Here is a 22,952-nt window from a genome sequence, read left to right on the forward strand (position 1 = left end):
GTTCGACAATCCATTGAATTGGAGGGAACAATATTGTGATTGGTGCTATGGGAATGAATCATCCATAAGCATCAAAGTTAGAACATTCGAGTTCTAAGATATGATTTTCATGAAAAACGTCGGATTTTCATGGGTGTATTGTTTTATGAAAACTTAGGATTTCAAAGGCACTAAATTTGAAACTACAGATTCAATTTAGTTTATGAACGTTTAGTTCATAAAAGAGAGGTTCTTGCAAGAACAAAAAATGCAATATACAACTAAGTGTAGTGGATTTGGGTTGCTTCAGGAACTCAAGTGTGAGTGCTTCGGGACTACAAAAGTATGTCAACGGTTCAAAGTAGAAAAATAAATTATTGAATCGTTAATGTCCAAAAGTGATCTTCAGGTCAATAAATCGGGCCATACATGGTCGATTGTATAAGCTAAATAATATTAAAATAATGTTATTGGATCGAAAATATAGCCCCAAAAATATTTGGGCTTGGTTGGGTGCCTTAAGTAGAAAAGGCATGGCCCAAAAAGGTCCTCGAGAGTAATTGCAGGTCACGGGGGTGAGGTGAAATCCCAGCAGTAGCTGGGTTTCAAATCTGGGCAGAAGGGGGGGCACGAGTGAGGTTCATCGCAAGCTAGCCGTGGGTTCTGGGCGTGCATGAGCTAATCCCAGCTGCATGGGTTGGCTGCAGGGAGATGCAGGCCGCATGGACCAAGCCCAACCATGTGGGCTGTGTGAAGTACACGGGTTGTGGCAGAAAACCTAGCCAACTAGGTTGGATTGGATGAAGGCTGCAGGCTTGGGCTGCATAGAACCCAAATCGAGGCTTGGTTCGGTTCGAGAGAAAGTAGTAGGCCACGGGTCAAGGTACAAACAGGCTGAGGGCTTCAGGCCCATCAAATTGACCCCAGGCCGAAGCCTGGTTTCTGTTTGCACAGTGATGGTGTGGTGGGTGTGCCGCACCATGCCCAATTCCTTTTTTTTCGAAAATCCCTTAAGGTTTAGAAAACCCATATTTGCCTCTAATTTAATTTGATACTTTGACTCACATATTCCACATAACAATGTAATTGTGCAATGCATGAAACAAATATATATATTGACAAATATATGAACATATACAATATATATATATATATATATATATATATATATATATATGGGAAGCTGGCAGCTCCCACTACCGTGCTATGACCAAGCAGGGTAAAGGAATAGCATTATTACTTGATGTTAGGGAGACTCCTATATATGTCGACCTCTATCCCTAACAGACAGGCAGACCTGCAAAAATGCTCAACCCTTTCTCTTATCTGAGAGGGCACTCCCAACGAAGCCTTTCGAAATATTCAGCTCTCTTTCCCCCCGATAATACCTCTGTAAACAAGCTATACTAGAGCAAGAATATCTCATATCATCAGGGTTAAAAGCAAGAGTATCCCATATCATGCTTTTTCCCTGTCTTTTCCTTTGGTCTTGTTCTTACCTGCAAGACAAAGAGAAAGAGAGCAATCAGTTAGCACTTGGAATCAAGCTTCCAGCCAGGAACTGACTGCCTGGAACCCCTTACCTGATTACTTACCTGGCATTTCTCTCGAGTACTCATCTTCAACATCTTATGCTTCTAGGGAAGATACCGCATCTGCCTGAGGAACATATAGAGCAAGTGAGAAGGATACAAGGAAGCATGTGGAGACAAGCGTAACAGCACACGTGCCGATACATCCACTACTCTGTCAAAAGCAAAAGTATCCCATATCAGCAGGGTCGAACGTACTCTAGATTTGATGGACTTGTTTTGACCCTCAAATTCTTCAGTCAGCCTTATACTGTGGAGGAAACCAGAAAACCCTCCAGCCCGGTTCAAGAATAAGCCTGTGGAAAGTTACTTCTTCAAAAGCAAAAGTATCTCATATCATCTCTTCTCATTTTTCTTCTCTTTATCCTTCATGCTGCCTGCAAGATAGGGAGAATGTGAACAATCAGCCGGAGCTCTGATTGCTTACCTGGTCTGTCACCTCTTTCAGCAGATCCCCTAGCCCGGCGACTTGGGGGACTCCTACTACATGGTTTGTATCGCGCTTGACCAAGCCTGAAACTACAAGTAAGCTTCAAGTGAAATTGATACATTACCTTGTGCATCTCCACCAGTTACAGATACCACCCCTGGATGGAGGAAGAGTACTTCCAGAGAAGATGCCACAACTACCTATGAGACAGATAAGGCAAGTCAAGACGATACCACACTCTGGTACTTAGAAGTTTCGTGGTTACGAGATCATTCTCCCACAATATTTCCTAATGTCATTTGTACTAAATCATTCACTTGTACTCACTAAAGGAGAGCTTGAACCTATGTACTTGTGTAAACCCTTCACAATTAATGAGAACTCCTCTATTCCGTGGCCGTAGCCAATCTGGGTGAACCACGTACATCTTGTGTTTGCTTTCCTATCTCTATCCATTTATATACTTATCCACACTAATGACTGGAGCAATCTAGCGAAGATCACAAAAAGTGACCGTTTTCGCTACCTAGGATCTATCCTGCAAGAGAACGGAGAATTAGATGATCTCAACCATAGAATACAAGCTGGATGGATGAAGTGTAAGAGTGCATCCGGCGTGTTGTGTGACCGTCGTAGGCCACTGAAGCTCAAGGGAAAATTTTATAGGACGGCAATAAGGCCAGCGATGTTGTATGGCACAGAATGTTGGGCGGTGAAGCATCAACACGTACACAAAATGGGTGTAGCGGAGATGAGGATGCTTCGTGGGATGTATGGGCACACGAGAAAGGATAAGATTGGGAATGAGGATATTCGAGGTAAAGTAGGAGTAGCCAAAATTGAAGGAAATATGAGAGAAAATCGGTTTCGGTGGTTTGGACATGTGCAAAGAAGGCCTACTGACGCTCCGGTTCGAAAATGTGACTACGGGACAGAGGTTCAGGGCCGAAGGGGTAGAGGAAGACCTAGGAAAACTTTGGAAGAGACCCTAAGAAAAGACTTGAGTACTTGGATCTAACGGAGGACATGACACAAAACCGAGCGCAATGGCGTTCTAGGATTCATATAGCCGACCCCACTTAGTGGGAAAAGGCTTTGTTTGTTGTTGTTGTTGTATATATGGGAAGGAAAATATAAACATAGGGGTTCATGCATCATGAGGAATGTTTTCATGCTTCAAGGTTGTTTTAAATATCTTACTTTATTTTAAGTGTACCCGATTAGTAGAAAACTACAAAAGCCTTTGAATTTGGAGAAGTTCCTTCTCAGAAAGCTGAAATTGCATCTCCAATGCATTGTATCACGTTCAACAAAGAAAAATTAAATTGAATCAATATCATGTAGATGAATTCAATAAAATAATAAATTAATCATAAAAAGAATGATTAAAACGTAATACTCCCCTGATGGAAGATAAAACTCTCTTGTTAGCACAACGTCAAGAGCGTGCTGATAACGTGTTGTAGACATAATTTACTAAACAATTATGGAAGCCTTAGAGAGAGGGGTGAGGCAATAGGTAGAGAGAATGAGAGAGATGTGTAATTGTGGGTATGTTCTATTCCATCCCATTGTGCCTTTATTTATTGTAGTAAGATAGGTAAAAACCTTTCCCTTTAGGATTACAACATTTAATAGGTAATCAACTCCTAATAGGAATATAAGAGATATTCCAATATATACTAGGATTTACACAATCACATTTCTAATCTAATAAGACTGTAATATATATATATATATATATCGTAAATATATATGATTCTAGTCAAAAGATGCTTATATATAAAAAAATTAAATCTAACGGTCAAGAAGATGTTCATATTTTTTTTTTGTTATATATATATATAGGACAGCTGAAGCGCCAAACTCAAACAACTCTATATTATAAGACATTAAAAAACGAAAGGACCGGATAAAAATGAAAACCAAAACTCAGAACGTCTCCGCTGCCCTGCTTTTCTTCCTGGGACCGGATAAAAATGAAAACCAAAACTCAGAACGTCTCCGCTGCCCTGCTTTTCTTCTTCTTCCTCAGCTGCCACCACCTCCTCCGCCATGCAGAAGCTCAAGGTCCGACCACAGAAGGCTAAACCTGCTCAGCCAACCAAACCACCTACTACCCCTGCCAGACCTACGCCTTCTACAGAGCCCTCTCCCCCGACTTCCTCGACCTCGCCGCCGTTGGCGACCTTTTCCAAGTCAGCCGCCTCATGATCTCCAAACCGAGCAGCATCTCCTCCCCAACAGCCCCCCTCGTCCCCGGCCAGCACCTCCTCGTCCCCCTCTCCTGCTCCTGCAATTCCCCCAACTCCTCCATCTCCATTTCCTACGCCAATATCTCCTACACCATCAAAGCCGGCAACACTTTCTACCAGGTCTCCACCCACAACTTCCAAAGCCTCACCACCTACCGGTCCGTCGAGCTCGTAAACCCTAATCTGGTCCCCCACCAACTTAACCATCGGAGTCAAGGGTATAGGGCCTAGAGGGGGCATCCGCCCCCACTCAATTGTGTGTGTGTGTACACTTTTGCATTCAAATTCCCAAGCCTTAATTAAAAGGAAAATTAATGAAAAGAGTTTGAAAACTTTAAGTTTTAACACAAAATAAAGGGTAATGTAAATAGTACTAGAATTGACTTTTTAGTATAAAAATGTGGTTTTTCGTTAAAGTGAATAGTACCGAGAGCTTTTCATTAAAGTTCCCTTAATTAAACTACAAATGAAAAAATAGATTGCATTTCAATTTCAATGTCAATTCTAATTAAACTATTAAAAAAATGGTCCAATGAAAAAAAGATAAGGTGTATCCGCTAGTTTACATACTTGTGACATTAACACTAACTCTTTCAGTTGCTACTGCCACCGTTGAAAAAACATTTTTGGCCATGAAATTTCTGAATCGATTGAGAAATCGAATGGAAGATCAATGCATGAATAATAGCATGATTATTTTTATAGAGAGAAATATTTGATGGTATTGGTAATGATATGAAAACGAGTCAAGGAATATTGTAAGATGTTGTATGAAAAACTTTGTGGATTAATATATAAGTGTTTTGTGCAGTACATTCTTGAGTTTTTTAATTGTATCTTGTTGTTTGAGAATGCCCTCGTTCTTACAAATTTCTAGCTTCGTCCCTGATCGGAGTCACCGCCCATTTTCCTATCTTCTGCAAGTGCCCCAACAGAACCCAGGTCGGAAACCAAGTCAACTACCTCATCTCGTACGTTTTCCAGCCCTCTGACAACATCTCAACCGTTGCTTCAGTGTTTGGGGTGCAAGCAAATTCCATAACTGATTTAAACGGCAACAACATCCAGCCTTTTGACACGGTTTTCGTGCCAATGACTCGCCTTCCGGTACTCTCCCAACCCACTGTTGCTCCTTCTGCTCCACCCTCTGGGAAGACAGAGAGGAAAGGAGTGATCACAGGGCTCGCAATTGGGCTGGGAATTACCGGGCTTTTGCTGGTTTTCATCATCGGGTTTTCGATTTACAGAGACGGATTGCTGATGAAGAAGATTGGTGGGGAAGGAGATGAGGAGGAGAATAAGGTTCTGTACAGGAGCAAGCAGGGGTCAAAGAGGTCGAAGGAAATGGAGGTGAATTTGATGGCGGATGTTTCGGATTGCTTGGACAAGTATATAGTGTTTGGTATTGAAGAGTTGAGAGAGGCCACAGATGGGTTCAGAGATAGTAGCTTGATTGAAGGGTCTGTGTATAAAGGTTCCATTGATGGAGATTTCTATTCCATTAAGAAGAAGTGGAACGCCTATGAGGAGCTCAAGATCTTACAAAAGGTTCTTTCACCTTCTTCTTCTTCGTTCTTTTTCTCTGTGTTTGTTTCTTAATTTTTGGGTATTTGGTAAAGTTTTCATCTTGTTGCATGGCACACACTTCAGCATTTGTTAACTTCACAAGTTCACTTGGAAACAAGGACTATTCTACTAGATTGTCAAAACTAGGCTCTCTTTAGCCTGTGATAAATCAAAGAAGAATTAACGGACAAAAATTATAAATAAAAAAAAAGTGTAGATAGAAAAAGAGTGTAAAAATCATTATCTTTGAGAGATTATTTCCGGTCTCATTCAACCCCGCTACACTACTAAAAATCTTGCTCATACATGTCCTTCCTAGGCAATGTTTGCAATTAAAGCATCTTAAGTAGACTAGTTAAATCCGTTTTTAAGCCAGTTTTAGATTCTCCAAAAACACTCCTTCAGCAAACTAGCTATCCATAATGCAGATTTAAATTTGTGAATAATGGTTAGGCAAGTGTGAATTGATATATATAAATATGGATTGATAAGTTGTTTTACTAGAACGTAGGATATTTTACGTACTATTTTCTATGTGGAATATTTTGTTCATGGCCAAAATAACATCGTCTGCTCGAGATGAAACCTAAACAAACGTTGTATGAAAGTCTAAGCAAACGTTGTTTCGGATATATACGAAGCATTGTCAGGAACACTGAAGTATGTCAATGATTCCATTGGCCAAAGTCATCGAATCTTAAACAAGCCAACAAGAGTAAAATATAAAAGAAACTATAGGCGATGTCAGCTCATTTAAATGATTCTTTTCCTTCAGTTTGACCAAAACTGCTTACTTAAGCAAAATCATGGCATTCATGAAGGTTGCTCTCTTTTAATTATTAATTAGTGAGGTGTAATGTTCGTAAGCATGTTTTGGCTGGGAGGGACAAGAACAGGGTCACAAATAGCAATTTTTCTTAAGAGTGCCTTATACATATCTGACCGTTAGATTATCCAACAACTTAAACTGAGTGACTAGGATCGTTGGATTTGATACTACGATCAAATATATATCAACAATGGGTGTCTCTATGTATTCAAGAAAAAATGCACAGATAGTGGAAGGTCTTGTTTGAGCCAAAGGTTGAAACATTCCAAAAGATAAATTGAGACTAGGACAGCTCTTAAGAAGCCTCATTATAAAACTGATCTGTTGCAAATATTATATTAATTTAAGGAAATTATTATTAGCACTCCAAAAATCTCATTTGACACTCCAAACTTTCTATAATTAGAAAGGAAAATACACTTGTGAGGAGTGTAGAATGAGATTTTTGAAGTGCTAATAAAAGTTCTCTAGTTTAATATAAAGTGATATGGCAATGTGACTTGTCTACTTAGGAAAAAGATCCTCGCCAGATCCTTTTCCTAGGGATCCTAGGAATCGTGTGATCATGATTGTTCATCGTACATTGTGCGGTTAGTTTTCGTTAGGTACTATTTATATTTAAATTTAAATTTTAAATTTTGAAATGATTTCTGACTATGCAATGTACAATGAATGGTCACGATTATGGAATCTCTATGATCTTCAGAAAAAGGATCCGGGGAGGATCCTTTTCCGTCTGCTTATTAGGTATTTCAAGTTTTTAAAATAGCATATCTAGTTAGGCCAGAAGCTTTAAATATTAATTGTGTTTAAAGCATACTTAGGAAGAAAACAATGCTAGGAAAATTGGCTGCCGTCAGTGGTGTCACATTTGGGGTCCATTTTATTGAATATGCTCAAGCAGAAAAAATGGATTTCCATATATTTGAATATTCAAATTGTAGAGCCTTCTAATGTAGCCACAGACGATGCACTTCTAAAATTTAGACAAAAGTTATTGGCAAAGAAGTCAAATGAGGTAGAAGCATGGATTAAATCAGTTAGTTATAATAATGTTTATGGTGTTCTACTGATAAGTGCCTCGTAAATCAAAAGTCAAAGGTGAAAGATAACAAACTGAACCATGTGCATAAACTTCCAAATGTGCGGCCTTGCAATTTGGCTTTTAGTCATTTTTAGGGGCGTTTTGATTTAGACCCCTTGATTAAATATTCTTCTACAATTTTGGGGGCCATGTGTATTTTAATTAACCCATTGTAATGAACCTAAATTACATAATTTGCCATAGCCTTTAACACATGTGTTTCCCGTTTCCAGTTCTCTTCACGCCAAAATGCACGCAAGGTTCCTAGATTCTTGCTAAATGTCTTAGAGTTTTAATCCAATAAGAACACTAATTGTTGAATATCAGAAGGATTTGAATTTAAGGATATTAATAATGTTATTTTTATCTAGTTAATTCTATTTTCCAGCAGCACTTTCTTCCTTCCTATGAACGTACCATAAGTTTTAGAAGCCTTCTTTCCGTATTGAGGTCGACGTTGGTTGCAGTTATCGATTTTTATTCAAATTATTAGTTGGGTGTGTTGATTTTGATTGTCTTTTGAAGTCGAAGGTTTTGGGTTGGGAAAAAGGTGCATCTCTGGTATTTGATTTCGATATATGAGATGAGTAAGTGAGTAGGATTGAAGGCTACTGTACCACTTTAGGCCATTTGATGGGCATTGATTCGCTTTCCAGAACTTTGTTTTCGAGTTTCTTGTTTTTGTCGAATGCTGAATGTGGTTTTGAGCTTTTGATTCACATGAGATTTTGTGTTCGATTGGTTACTAATATTTGACTTTTTGTTGCGTGGATCAGGTTTTGATCTTTTGTGTGTTAGCTATGATTTGGTACATTCGTTTGCGTATTGCTACATCTCTTTTTGTAGTGTGCTTGAACATGAATACGATATGCTGTTTGGTTTTGATAATCTTTTGAATTCAAAGGTTTTGATCGCAATTTTTAATTGGCAAACATGTTCGTAGTTTGACACCTAACTTTTGGTACATTTTCAGCCTAGGATTTATGATCGTGTAGTGTATATGATTCCAATTCCACCATCACCGAGTCATCGCTACGTACTTCACTTCCCACCTCGCTTGACCGGCTAATGTGCCAATGTCTTCTCATCTCCAATAACTTATCCAACTTGTTCTCGATTTCGGGGCATAAATAAGAGTTCCATTTCTCTATAGCAATACATCTCTCAACATTCATCACCATCAATTTAACTCTTATGCTTTCTACCAATTGGAATATTGGTAATAATCGTTCTTTCCTAATCCAAGAATTAAATGAATCGGCAACATTTGACCATATTTCACTGTACCTGCCAAAAAAAATGTCAATCAAAACACTACATAATCCTAACATTATTTTGTTCCATAACCAAGATTTCATACCAATTGCATAATCCTAACATTATGTTGATCGCAATTTTTAATTGGTAAACATGTTCGTAGATGATTGACACCTAACTTTTGGTACGTTTGCAGCCTAGGATTTACGATTCGTGCAGTGTGCTATATATATGATTCGTGTTGACATCTTGCAGCCTAGAATATATATATATATATATATATATATATATATATATATTATGGTACAAATTATTTGACTAAAAATGTTTCAGGTACATCATGGTGCTACCAACCGCTAAGAATGGGAGCATGAACTACCGATCTAATCTTCTACACTTTGCTGGTTTGTATGGTACAATTGAAGAACATGTAAAAGCCGGACACGATATTCATATGAAGACAACACCATTTTGGAGACTATACCGAGCATACAGAGATAAGCTTGTGACAACAGAGCACTTTAGTGCTTTGGACAATGATATCAAGATGATAATTGAACAATATGACAAAGACCAAGGGTGCTTTGTATTTGGTGACATCAAAGGAGTGGTGACAGCTAATGACATTGCTGATATATTCGGCATTCCTAATGAGGGGAGAAATTTGGAATACACATGTACGCCAGGAGAGAAAAAAAAAACAACATTCATGTCTAAATATTTCTCAGATATGGTCGATCGTGTTACAAAGACTAGGATTGAGGCATCCATAAGAAATATAGTTGCAGGAAGATCAATTGAAGAGCGTACAGACTTTGCACGTTTAGTGTGCATTTATTTATGTAACACACTCTTATTGTGCAATAGTTCTACTCAAATTTCGTGGAAACTTGTGGGTATATGTGAAAACTTGGATCAAATTCAAACATATAATTGGGCAGTAGCGATTGCTGAGTGTTTGAACAAATCACTTGTACATGCCAGTAAGCCACATTTGGTAACAGGATGTGTTCCGTCTTTGTTGGTACGTTTTTCATAATGTGGTTTTTTTTTTCTTTTGTTGAAAAATGCTATAGTTGTTGATTCTGATGCATTATACTACTATTTGTGTTTATAGTTTTGGTTTGGCGGAAAAACAAGATTACTTACCCCCATCATTGGTAGATAGAACAAACTACCTAACTTTGTAAGGTGGAGTTTATTCCAACTGCACAAAACATTGATCAACATGGACTTGAAAACATTTGAGGTACATTTATATATGTTAACTAATGATATTATGCTTTTTTGTCTAACTTTCTTTATTTCGTACATTTTACTATGAAATTAAATGAACTAGCATATGTTATCGTTGGCATATTCTTTTGAACGTTAGAATCAATGTTTGATCAAAAGAGTATTAAAAAAGTGCAAGGGATTCTAATTTTCCCTTATTCAATTTTCTATTTGAATGAGTATTCAATCTTAATATTTTGGACGGAACAAACCTTAGTTACAGATTCATCCCCTTAATTAAGTAGCAGCCACCACCCATAACCAACCACCGCATCATTCCCATTTTCTTGCCCATGTGCAAGCAAACCACGACATCCCTCCCCATTAACTTGGAAATTTTCTTTTTCTCTTCTTTTTGTTTTTTCCTTCCAAAAACTGGCACTATGTTATAAACTTTGTTGATGCACAAAATCAGTGAGGACTTTGGCACAAAATCACTAGTGTAGATAAGTATGCAAATGGATAGAGACAGGGAAGCAAACACAAGATGTACGTGGTTCACCTAGATTGGCTACGTCCACGGAGTAGAGTAGTTCTCATTAATTGTGAAGAGTTTACACAAGTACATAGGTTCAAGCTCTCCTTTAGTGAGTACTAGTGAATGATTTAGTACAAATGACATTAGGAAATATTGTGGGAGAATGATCTCCTTTTATAGAAGAGAGTTTCTAGCTTTGTTTTGACTTTGACACGTGTCGTGTTGTGATTGGCTTCTGATGTTGACACATGTCGTGCTATGATTGGCTTCTAATGTCGACACGTGTCGCGTTGTGATTGGCCTGCTGGTTGGAAGGAAACTCTTCTGGGTCCTTGACGGTATAACGTTGACCAGTGCTCAGTAGTTTCGGGATTAGTCAAGTATGGTACAAACAATGCTCCCCTAATTTCCCAAGTTAGGGATGCTCATCGGTTAGGGACTTGCAAGATCCAAGCTGCTGAGTAATTGCAAGATCCAAGCCGCTGAGTAATCACGAAACTTCTAAGTACCGAAGTGTGGTATCGTCTTCAATTGCCTTATTTGTCTCATAAGTAGATGTGGCATCTTCTCTGAAAGTACTTTTCCTCCATCCAGGGGTGGTATCTTTAACCGATGAAGATGCACAAGGTAATGTATCAATTTCACTTGAAGCTTACTTGTAGTTCCGGGCTTGGTCAAGTGCGATACAAACCCTATAGTAGGAGTCCTCCAAGTCGCTGAGCTGGGAGATTTGCAGAAGGAGGTAACAGACAAGGTAAGCAATCAGACTTCCAAGCAAGCAACCTGGATTGGAGGTTCGACTTTGGCTTCCGGTTGATTGTTCTCCTTCTCCTTGTGTCGTAAACAACAACAAGGATAAGGAGAAGCAAATGGAGAAAAGATGATATGAGATACTTTTGCTTTTGAAGAAGTAAATTTCCACAGGCTTATTCTTGAACTGGGCTGAAGGGTTTTCTGGTTTCCTCCAGAGTATAAGGCCAACTCAAGAATTTGAGGGTCAAAACAAGTCCATCAAATCTAGAGTACGTTCGACCCTGATGATATGGGATACTTTTGCTGTTGACAAAGTAGTGGATGTATCAGCACGTGTTTTGTTACACTTGTCTCCACATGCTTCATTGGATCCTTTTTACTTGCTCTATCTGTTCCTCAAGCATATGTGGTATCTTCTCTGGAAGCATAAGATGTTGAAGATGAGTACTCGAGAGCAATGCCAGGTAAGTAATCAGGCAAGGGGTTCCAGACAGTCAGTTCTTGATTGAAAGCTTGATTCCAAGTGCTGACAGATTGCTCTTTTTCTCATTGTCTTGCAAGTAAGAACAAGGCCAAAGGAAAAGATAGGGAAAAAACATGATATGGGATACTTTTGCTTTTAACCCTGATGATATGAGATACTTTTGCTCTGGTGTGACTTGTTTGCAGAGGTATTATCGAGGGGAAAAGAAGTTGAGTATTTCGAAAGACTCTGCTGAGAGTGCCCTCTCGGATGTGAAGAAAAGTTGAGCATTTTTTTATTTGCAGGTCTGCTTGGCTGTGGAGGATGAAGGTCAACATATATAGGAATTGTCCCAATAGTGAGTGGTAACGCTGTTCCTTTACTCTTCTCGGTCATAGCAATGTAGTGGGAGCTGCAAGATTCACGTATTTTAACTTTGTCATAACATTTTGAAAAAATGGTCTGTGGTATCTGGAAAGATGATGTTGTGTGTGAAGATTGCAGACAAGCTTTATCCAAGGAAATCTAGCTCTCGAAGTTCGGAGAGCGGTGCCTCTTCGGTTTTCGAACAAGCAATCCTGTCGGGGATCTGGCTCTCGAGATTCGGAGAACGGTGCCTCTTCAATTTTTGAGAAAGCAATCTTGTTGGGAGTCTGGCTCTCTAGATTTGGATAGATGTGCCTCTTCAATTTTTGAGCAAGTAATCTTATTGGGAGTCTGGCTCTCAAGATTCAAAGGGCGATGCCTCTTCGATTTTTGAACAAGTAATCCTGTTGCGAGTCTAGCTCTTAAGATTCGGAGAGCTGCGCCTCTTCGATTTTTGAGCAAGCAATCTTGTTGGAAGTGTTTTCTCGAATGTGAGTAAAGGTTGGGCATTTTTGCCAGTTTGCCTTGCCACAGAGCACGAAGGTTGACACACATAGGGACTTTCCAGTTATCAAGCAGTGGTGCTGTTCCTTTACCCTTGTGGGTAATAATAGGGTAGCTAGACCTTCAAAATTTATGTGTTTAAACTTTGTTAGATATCTTTGGCAAAGTTATCTGTGGTACTCGATGAGCTGATGTTGAGTGTGCAGATTGTCGACATATTTTACTCAGGAAAATCTGCTTCTCGAAATTCGGAGAGTGGTGCCTCTTCGATTTTTGAACCAACGGCCCGCACCAATTGTGTGCAAGAAGTATGTTCAGATAGTTATTGTTTGTAGGAATTTTCCCCTTATTTTTGTACTTCAGAGATTTATTGCACCGCATTTCTCCTTCATCATTTCTGAGAATGTATGGCCCATCTAACCGTCATTTTGACTTGAATTTTGGTGAAGAGGCAGCCATGCTCTCTCAAGACAACATATGGCGCCCATCATTCTTATCCCCTACTGGTCCTTTTACCGTTGGGGACTCTGTGATGAAAAATGATATGACCACTGCGGTGGTGGCTAGGAACCTTCTCACTCCAAAAGATAACAAACTACTTTCCAAACGGTCTGATGAGTTGGCTGTTAAGGATTCTCTGGCTCTCAGTGTTCAGTGTGCAGGTTCTGTGTTTAATATGGCCCAACTCCTATTTGCTCGAACTCGCTAAGTTGAATCATTGGCGGCTGAAGTGATAAGTCTCAAACAGGAGACCAGAGGGCTTAAACATGAGAATAAACAGTTGCACATGCTCGCACATGACTATGCTACAAACATGAAGAGGAAGCTCAACCAGCTGCAGGAATCTGATAGTCAGATTTTACTTATCATCAGAGGTTTGTGGGTTTGTTCCAAAGGCATTTATTACCTTCGTCTTCTGGGGTAGCACCGCATAATGAAGCTCCAAATGATCAATCTTCGATGCCTCCTCCTTCTGGGGTTCTGCCTAGTACTGAGGCTCCGAATAATCACCCTCCGGTGCCTCCTCCTTCTAGGGTTTGCAGACTGCTGAGACTTCTTCTGAGCAACCTTTGTGAAGGCTCCCTCTTGTTTATTTATTTTGATTCATGTATATGTACATATTTGTAACTTAGCGGAGATATCAATAAACAAGCTTTGCTTCATTTCAACGTATTGTGTTAAATACACCAAAACCTTCTTTACTAAGTTCTTTGAGTGTTTTCTTTTGTTGAAGCTTGTATGTTGAAACTTTGTGAGTGAAGCATGTATGTTGAGGTAGTGCTCCCTTAATTTCCCGAGTGAGGAAAACTTCTGGGTTGGAGGCTTGAAAAATCCAAGTCACTGAGTGGTCGTGAGACTTCCAAGTATCAAGGTGCAGTAGCATATGGTAGGAGTCTCCCAAGTCTCCGGTCGAGGGAATTGACGAATGAAGCATTTCCTTTCTAAGTGGTAGCCCAAAACTCATCCTTCATATATATATTTGTTATGAAAGTTGTTAGGCTCAAAGAAGATGAGGCTTAGGCAAATTTGTTTTTTTTTCGAATTTTCGAATTTCTGAATTTTTCGAATTTTTGAATTTTTGAATTTTTGAATTTTTGAATTTTTGAATTTTTGAATTTTTGAATTTTTGAATTTTCAAAAAAAAAAAAATATTTTTTAAGCTTTGGTATTGAAGCTTTGTTGGGTACTCTGAATTGATTTTGCTTCACACTATCTTGATCAAAAGTGTGTGAAGCTTTTGTAGGTGAAGCTTTTGTGTTGAAACTTTGTGGTGAAGCTTTGAGGTTGAAGCATTGTTGGGTACTATGAATTGATTTTGCTTCACACTATCTTGATCAAGAGTATGTGAAGATTTTGTACGTGAAGCTTTTGTGTTGAAGCTTTGTAGGTGAAGCTTTTGTGGGTGACACTTTTGTGGGTCAAGCTTTGGTGTTGAAGCTTTTGTAGGTGAAGCTTTGGAGTTGAAGCTTTGTAGGTGAAGCTTTGGAGTTGAAGCTTTTGTTGGGTACCATGAATTGATTTTGCTTCACACTATCTTGATCAAGATAGTGTGAAGCTTTTGAGAATTTGTAGTTGTCCTCCATTGATAAAGCTTTTGTTGGCACCATAAATTGGTTTTGCTTCACACTGTCTTGATCAAAAGTGTGTGAAGCTTTTGAGAATTGTAGTTGCCCTTCATTAATGAAGCTCTTGTTGGCACCATAAATTGGTTTTGCTTCACACTGTCTTGATCAAGAGTGTGTGAAGCTTTCTACGAGTTGTAGTGTTTGCATTGTTACAAAGGAGAAGTGTTTGAAGCAAATGCAAGAGGGCTGAATAGCTTGATCTTTGTATGCCATGCACTGAAGTTGTTGTTGGCTTGCAATAAGACTTTGTTGGTAACTATAACTATTGTTGGGTATAAGTGCTTCCCAAATTGAGTTGTAAAACTTGAGGGTTTTTGATTATTTGTGAATGCTAGGAGTTCACATGTACAAGTTGTACCACTCGTTTTCTGGTTGGTGGAATGAATGGTGAGTTGCTTTCATCACTTGGTTAGTGGTACGAAGGTGAGTTCCTTCATCACCTTTCATCACATTTCATCACCTGGTTGGTGACATGAAAATGAGTTCCTTCTTCACCTGGTTGGTGGCATAAGTGGTAAGTTGCCAAATGATATTAGAGTACGGGTTGTACATTTCATCACCTGGTTAGTGGCATGAAGGAGAATACGGGTTGTACATTTCATCACCTGGTTGGTGGCACGAAGATGAGTTCCTTCTTCACCTGGTTGGTGACATGAGTGGCAAGTTGCCAAATGATATTAGAGTACGGGTTGTACATTTCATCACCTGGTTGGTGGCGTGAAGAAGAGTACAAGTTGTACATTTCATCACCTGGTTGGTGGCATGAAGGAGAGTACGGGTTGTACATTTCATTACTTGGTTGGTGGCATGAGTGGCAAGTTGCCAAATGATATTAAAGTACAGGTTGTACATTTGATTACCTGGTTGGTGGCATGAAAGAGAGTACAGGTTGTACATTTCATCACCTCGTTAGTGGCATGAAGATGAGTTCCTTCTTCACCTGGTTGGTGGCATGAGTGGCAAGTTGCCAAATGATATTAGAGTACGGGTTGTATATTTCATCACCTAGTTGGTGGTATGAAGGAGAGTACGAGTTGTACATTTCATCACCTAGTCGGTGACATGAAGATGAGTTCCTTCTTCACATTTTATCACTTGGTTGGTAAGAATAAAGGCAAGGTGTCAAGGCACATTGTAGCAAGTGTCGAAGACACACAATATGTTGAACCCTTTCGAAGCACAGTTGGCTTATGTATGGATGTGTTGGAATGTATGATGTTTATGTATGAATGTGTTGAAATGTATGATGTTTATGTTGATTGATATGAGTGATGCTTATGAATGTTTTGCTATGCATGAAGGGATCCATGCTTTTGATATGTGAACCATGTTGGTTGTAACACTTAGTATCACATACTTTGTGTCAAAGTACGCATGTTGAAGCTTTGAGTTGGAGTATAAGGGTAGGTCAGCGTAGACTAAGTGTTCCAATGCTAGGAACGCAAAAGACTCAGAAGAAGTTGTCTGAATTCCCTCTTCTTTAAATATTTGCCTAATGGCTTGTGTGACAAAAGATCTCAAGTGGTTGAGAGTAAAAACATTTGTAATATGTATGCCTTCTTATAATAACATTTCCTTCAGTACCTAGTCCTCTACTTTGAAAGAATGAGGCTTGGCCCCATAGTTATAATAGTCGACGGTACGTTCACCCCTGGTTGTCTTGATACGAACTTTTATCCCTCTTGTTGTAATGGGCTTGCTGAGAGTAAAAATCCTTCCTCTTACCAAGAGACAGATACGTTTGGTGACTTAGCGAGTAGGTAAATAAGGTAGAAGATGATGCAATGGGTGTCTGAATGGCCAACATCTCCTCACTTGGTAGAACTTGACTTCCACTTCCCACTTGTTAATAGGGGTTAACTATATGGGGGTTCCCTTGGTATGTCTTTACTTTGGTAGAGGCGTGGTTGTAAGCCTGTGCCATCACCTCAGAGTAAGTCTTCCAAGTGTTGGCATTGATCATGTACTTGAAGAAACAATCACGTAGGCCTGCCGTGAAGGCCTTGAGGGCAGTCTTGTCATATACCTTAGCGTAGCGAGAATACTTATGACTGAAGCGACCGGTATACTCTCGTAGTCACTCGTCCAGCTTCTAGCGAACAGTGTACAAGTCATCTGTAGAATGCAAACGATCGGTCTGGAAGATGTGTTGAGAGACAAACAGTTTCCTCAGTTCCTCAAATGAGTCTACTGTCTCAAGTGGAAGACGGTAATACCAGTTTAAAGCTCCGTTAGAGAGAGTGGAGGGGAAGAGAAGACATCGCTCTTCGTCGGTGTGCATCCGATATGCCATGGTGGACTAAAAAAGGTTAAGGTGTTCAATTGGGTCCTCCCTTCCAGTATAGAGTTGTAAACCAAGCTTTTGTTTTGTCTTCGCTTGAAGGGGGTGTCGAGGATCCTTCTCATGAGAGGGCCAGGCTTGGGTTGGTTCCAGTCAGGTATCTCGGCCTAACGTTCGGCCTTCAACTTGTTTACTTCCTTAAGGAGCTGTAGGATAAGGGGGTCTTGAGTGGAGTCATGTACCACTGGAATTTTCTTTCGTAAGTCTCCATCGCCTCTTGGAAGTAGAAAAGTTTGAGCAAGGGCATGTGGTTTTTTTCTTGGACTCGCCATACTGACTTCTAGGGCGAGTCTGTCGGAATACCTCAGAGTCCCATGTACCTTCATGTTCCTCTAGGACTGTCATTCCTTCCCTAGATTGGCAGCTGGCCTGGGTTGTGGGAGGGGACCGAGTCTTTCAGAAACCCTTGGGTCATTGATCTTCGAGCATATATGGAGGGGATTCTCTTGACGTTGCTTTAGGAAGTCTCGGCAGTCACGACAAACGGCTTTCGATCCTTCCAACCCTTCTGCAAGAAGGTGTCTTCCTCCACTTCTTCTGCTCGGGTCAAAGTATCTGGGTTGAGAGAAGTCTCATGTTGATCAATGTTTTGATGATTAGCTCGCTCCTCATCAGGGATACCCATGTCGAAGGGAGGTGACCCTCCGTGTTGGGGGGTACCCAGATGATGGTTGATGTCCACAGGGGCAATGAGCTCGCGTGTTTGAGTACGCCTAGTTTCGTGGAGCGTCTCAAAGAGCTTCTCATACTGTTCATGAAGGACCTCATTCTTCATTGCTATCTTGTTGTTCTGAGCTTCTAGCTCATCAACTTTAGCTTGAAGAATAACACTATTTCCTTCATTCTTTCGTTGCTTCGCACTAGGTGCAAGAGGGGTGTCATTCTGTGTGCTGTGGCTTCCTTCGCTCCCTATGTTAGAGAGGGATACCTGGTCAAAAGAGAGTGTACGAATGGTGGAAACCAGCTTGGCAAAGCTGAAGAGAGTGAGAATAAGTGTCGTTTCCACAGACGGCGCCAAATGTTGATGCACAAAATCAATGAGGACTTTGGTACAACAGAAAATGTTAAGTTTGTGACCTTCGCTAGATTGCTCCGGTCACTAGTGTGGATAAGTATGCAAATGGATAGAGACAGGGAAGCAAACACAAGATGTACGTGGTTCACCCAGATTGGCTACGTCCACGGAATAGAGGAGTTCTCATTAATTGTGAAGGGTTTACATAAGTACATAGGTTCAAGCTATCCTTTAGTGAGTACTAGTGAATGATTTAGTGCAAATGACATTAGGAAATATTGTGGGAGAATGATCTCCTTTTATAGAAGAGAGTTTCTAGCTTTGTTTTGACATTAACACGTGTCGTGTTGTGATTGGCTTCTGATGTTAACATGTGTCGTGCTATGATTAGCTTCTGATGTCGACACGTGTCGCACTGTGATTGGCCTCCTGGTTGGAGGGAAACTCTTCTGGGTCCTTGAAGGTATAACGTTGACCGGTGCTCAGTAGTTTCAGGATTGGTCAAGTATGGTACAAACAAACTTATAAAATTATTACAATGTATATCTTTATAAAGTTTCATTCTTGTTTATGAGTTTGTTTGATTTATATTTATATTTTATTAAACTTGTGTGGTTAGGGATTTGAGAGTGATGTAGGCCTATGATGAAGATGATGCATTGCCTGAAACACAAGTTAAATTTCAGGCAGATGATCCTATTAAGGAAGATGAAGTGGCTAAAGATATTGTAGTTGTTGCACATTCGAACGTACCTGTTTCACCTATAGAACCTATATTACGTACTCCTACATCCAAATCAATGGAAAACAACATTGAAAAGAACATGTGTAGTGTGAAGACGGGAAGTGATCAATTTGAAGCACCTACATGGGATATAATTACAAGTCAATTCAAATCCCCACTGAAAATATTTGGACAGGTACACTATAATGACATGGATGGAAAGGAAAACATAGATCAACTCCATGCTGAAAAAGAAATTCTAAAGGAGTTGGATGCGATGAATGTTAAGCGTGAACAAGCTGAAGTAGAAGCTATTCTGTTGAGCGAGGCATTGGCTGCAACTGAAACTGAATTGGAGGAAGCTCATAAACAAATCAGTGTCTTACTTGAAGAGGTCGATAAAAAAAAACCATCTTCGAAAATAGCTTCCATAATCAAAAGAGTGAAAAGAAGACAGGTACGAAAGGTACTTAGAAAAGCGGACTTCGAATATGCAAATACAAAAAAAAGATCTGGCAAAAAAAGGAAACATGTGGAACAAAAAAGTTCTGGTGTTGTTGAATCAATGAGGAAAGTTGGTGACGTACCTTATGAAAATGCAAAGAAAGGAAAGAAGATGAAACAAATTGGGGGTTGATAGATGTCAGGAATCGGTTCAATTGGAAAAGAATATGAAGACTTATAGTAATCAGCTGTGAAATAGTCTTCAATGTAATCATAAGGATTGCCATCGTTGTGCATGATAGCTGCAACTGCGTGTGAGCAAGGGAAACCTTTAATCTGCCACTGACAACATGAACAATACCATTTTTCCAAGTCCACCATCACCAAGTCATCGCTACGTACTTCAAATACAAACTCGCTTGACCGGCTAATGTGCCAAGGTCTTCCCACCTTCAATAACTTATCCAACTGGTTTTCCATTTCGGGGCATAAATAAGAGTTCCATTTCTCTGCAGCAATACGTCTCTCAGCATTCATCACCATCAATTTAACTCTTATGCTTTCTACCAATTGGAATATTGGTAATAATCATTCTTTCCTAATCCAAGAATTGAATGACTCGGCAACATTTGACCACATTTCACCGTACCTGCAAAAAAAAAAAAGTCAATCAAAACACTACATAATCCTGACATTATGTTGTTCCATAACCAAGATTTCATACCAACTGAAAACTCCTAAAAAATATATTGTTGAATGAAAGCATAATAAGAGAAGGAATAAAAATGAGGAAAATGAATAGTGGTAGGACGGCAAGTCTTAAACCAAATCATGTACACAAGCACCTCTGTAATTAAAACTCAACATAACAATTGTACCTGGCACCTAAAAAGAATGTATCTGAATAGTTCTCTTTGGGCAAGTCCTCCAAAAATTTGTCAATTAGTTCACCACCCTTTTTTCTCAGAATCTGCAAGTTTACGTCGAACACTTCTGGAGTGGATGAATAAGCACAATTCTTGAATAATTGGACCATTTTCTTACGAAAATTTTTCCCAAAGCCAATAGGATATGTGTGGTCTTAATATTCTTTTCTATGTGGTAAATACAAAATCCATGTGGAGAAGTAGGGAAAACATTTGCCACAGATTGAAGCAATCCTTTGTGCCGGTCCAATATGAATGTAATGGTACGGTCATCTTCAAATAATACGGTAGATAAGTTCATCAAAAACCAAGTCCAGTTAGCCTCATCTTCAACATCAACCAAAGCAAATGCAAGAGGGAAAAAACCTATACAAATGAAAAATACAACAGAATTAATTACAGCATGATGTTAATTAACACACAAAAATATATAAACATCTTTACATGCATACCTTGGTTACCATTTTTCCCTGTCGCACCAAGCAAAGTGCCTTTGTACTTGTTTTTCACAAACGTACCATCCAAAAATAATAAGGGTCTACAATAATTAAACCCCTCAATAGAACCTCTAAAAGCAATAAATAGATGACGAAAGTGGGAGGTGTTTGGGTCGCACTCCAACACACAATGGGATCCAGGATTACTTTTACGGATCTCTTCCACATACCAACCTAACTTTTGGTAAGATAGAACGTCATCACCATGAACCATTGTCATCACCATCTCTTTTCCGTACCAAGCATTGTAATAGGAAACATCCAAACCGTAATTCTTTTTGAAATCATCAACTATCTGAATTGGTTTAATGTGTGGATTGGACCGAAGTTGCTCAACCAGTATGGAACACACAATCTTTGAGGTCATCATCCCACTTTTACGTTCTCGAATGCGACCAATGCATATGTGCTGATTATTTAATCTCCAGATAATAAAATGGCCATTAGCACTACATATAGATGCATGAACACGCCACGGACAACCTTCAATATCTTTCTTAATGCAAGAAGCTGTTATCCTTTTATGCTCATTTGCAACATAGTCAAATTCAAAACCCATTTCAACAGCATACTTGCATAGTTTAAGCCTGAACTCATCCGCTCCACCCTCATAATCCTGACCAACATGACTAATATAGCTTTTCCAAGGATGCGATAAATACATCTTAGCATTAGGTGTTTTAAATTTCCCCAAAAACTCATTCCCATCGGTGTGCATTACACCTTCAGCCAAAAATGGTTCTGTAATACGAATATCTTGACTAGCATTGCCAATTTCATTTGATTCTTTTAAGCTCACCAATATATCAACAAAATATGTGTTCTCCTTCGTTACAGACATGTGCAATACACACACATCCATGTCACATTCCAAAAGACAACATGCGCATCCATTCATAGCATATGTAAGGTTAAATGAACCAACTACCAAACCATTGAACCTTGAGCTAACCTAGTTGCACAATTCAGAAAATGAAGTGTGCTAAAAAACGGGAATAGAAGCAGTAACATCATTATGGATACATCTCCCAACAATAGCTCCTTCCATGAAGTCCTACATACAAAAATAAATTGGAAAACTGAGCTATACACGAGATTACCAAAGAAAAATGTAAAATTATATATCGATCAATACTGAAAATCTAAATGGACCAGGGAATTCCTATTTAGCGAACTAGCAGAGAAGAAAGCAAAAAACAACCTATTATACAACTTATTTACACCAAAGAAGATATATTAGTGTCCTCTCCATTGTTATTACTTGCTTAATTTTTCTCTCATTTATTTTATTAAAAATTGGTGTAAAACATGACTTTCATAAGCCTTACAAGCCCAAGCAAAATGCACACAGCACCAATGCTTATTGGGACATTTCATCGAACATGTGTTGGGCACCTTTCAAATCTTCAAAAACTCAACACAACTTCTTCAATGTGCATCTTTCAGTGTTATAACTTATCAATATAAATGAGCATTAATAACAAAAGGAATAAAAATGAGGAAAAGGAATAGTGGTAGGTCGGCAAGTCTTAAACCAAATCATGCACAGAAGCACCTCTTCATTAAAACTCAACATAACAATTGTACCTGGCATCAGAATAGTTATCTGAAACCCACAACAAAATAACCAATCCAAATCCCTTTTCGAACCCAGACTAAAATCGACAAAACTACAAAAAAGCATTAACTTTACGATAATTATCTGAAATCCCATTAAGCATATTTATATCTAAACAACAATATATCACAATTACTATAACCGTGCTATATGTATTTATCACAACATACCACAGATAACAAGGTAGACGTTGTAGAGAATCTCGATAAACCTCCTGAACGTACAAGCCTCAATCCTCTGAAAATAGAGAATACGTCTAATTATCTCACAAGATATCAATATAAAATAGTGAAAACACCCACCAATTGAAATGGATGATGCCATTCAAAATTCAAAAATGAGGATCACAGAATTCAAACGTGGGAGAAGAAACAATACGCTCAAACATGGGAGAAGAAAACGGCTTCCTAAAGAATAGGCACGTACAGAA

General features: G+C 39.2%; 2 protein-coding genes across 2 annotated transcripts; one reads left to right on the plus strand and one right to left on the minus strand.

The window, feature by feature from the left end:
- The first annotated feature begins 3,514 nt into the window (after positions 1-3,514).
- Positions 3,515-9,925, plus strand: LOC103425727 (serine/threonine receptor-like kinase NFP). Its single transcript, XM_070815688.1, has 2 exons — positions 3,515-5,804; positions 9,326-9,925. The coding sequence occupies exons 1-2, from the start codon at positions 5,349-5,351 to the stop codon at positions 9,350-9,352; spliced, it is 483 nt and encodes a 160-aa protein (XP_070671789.1). The 5' UTR covers positions 3,515-5,348; the 3' UTR covers positions 9,353-9,925.
- A 10,436-nt stretch (positions 9,926-20,361) lies between these two features.
- Positions 20,362-22,952, minus strand: LOC114822343 (uncharacterized). Its single transcript, XM_070815687.1, has 4 exons — positions 22,901-22,952; positions 22,693-22,759; positions 20,860-21,958; positions 20,362-20,773 (listed from the first exon to the last, which is right to left on the minus strand). Exons 3-4 carry the CDS (start codon positions 21,800-21,802, stop codon positions 20,460-20,462), a joined length of 1,257 nt encoding a protein of 418 aa, XP_070671788.1. The 5' UTR covers positions 21,803-21,958; positions 22,693-22,759; positions 22,901-22,952; the 3' UTR covers positions 20,362-20,459.

The sequence above is a fragment of the Malus domestica genome, chromosome 16 (genome assembly GCF_042453785.1).
Source record: "Malus domestica chromosome 16, GDT2T_hap1".
NCBI lineage: Eukaryota > Viridiplantae > Streptophyta > Magnoliopsida > Rosales > Rosaceae > Malus > Malus domestica.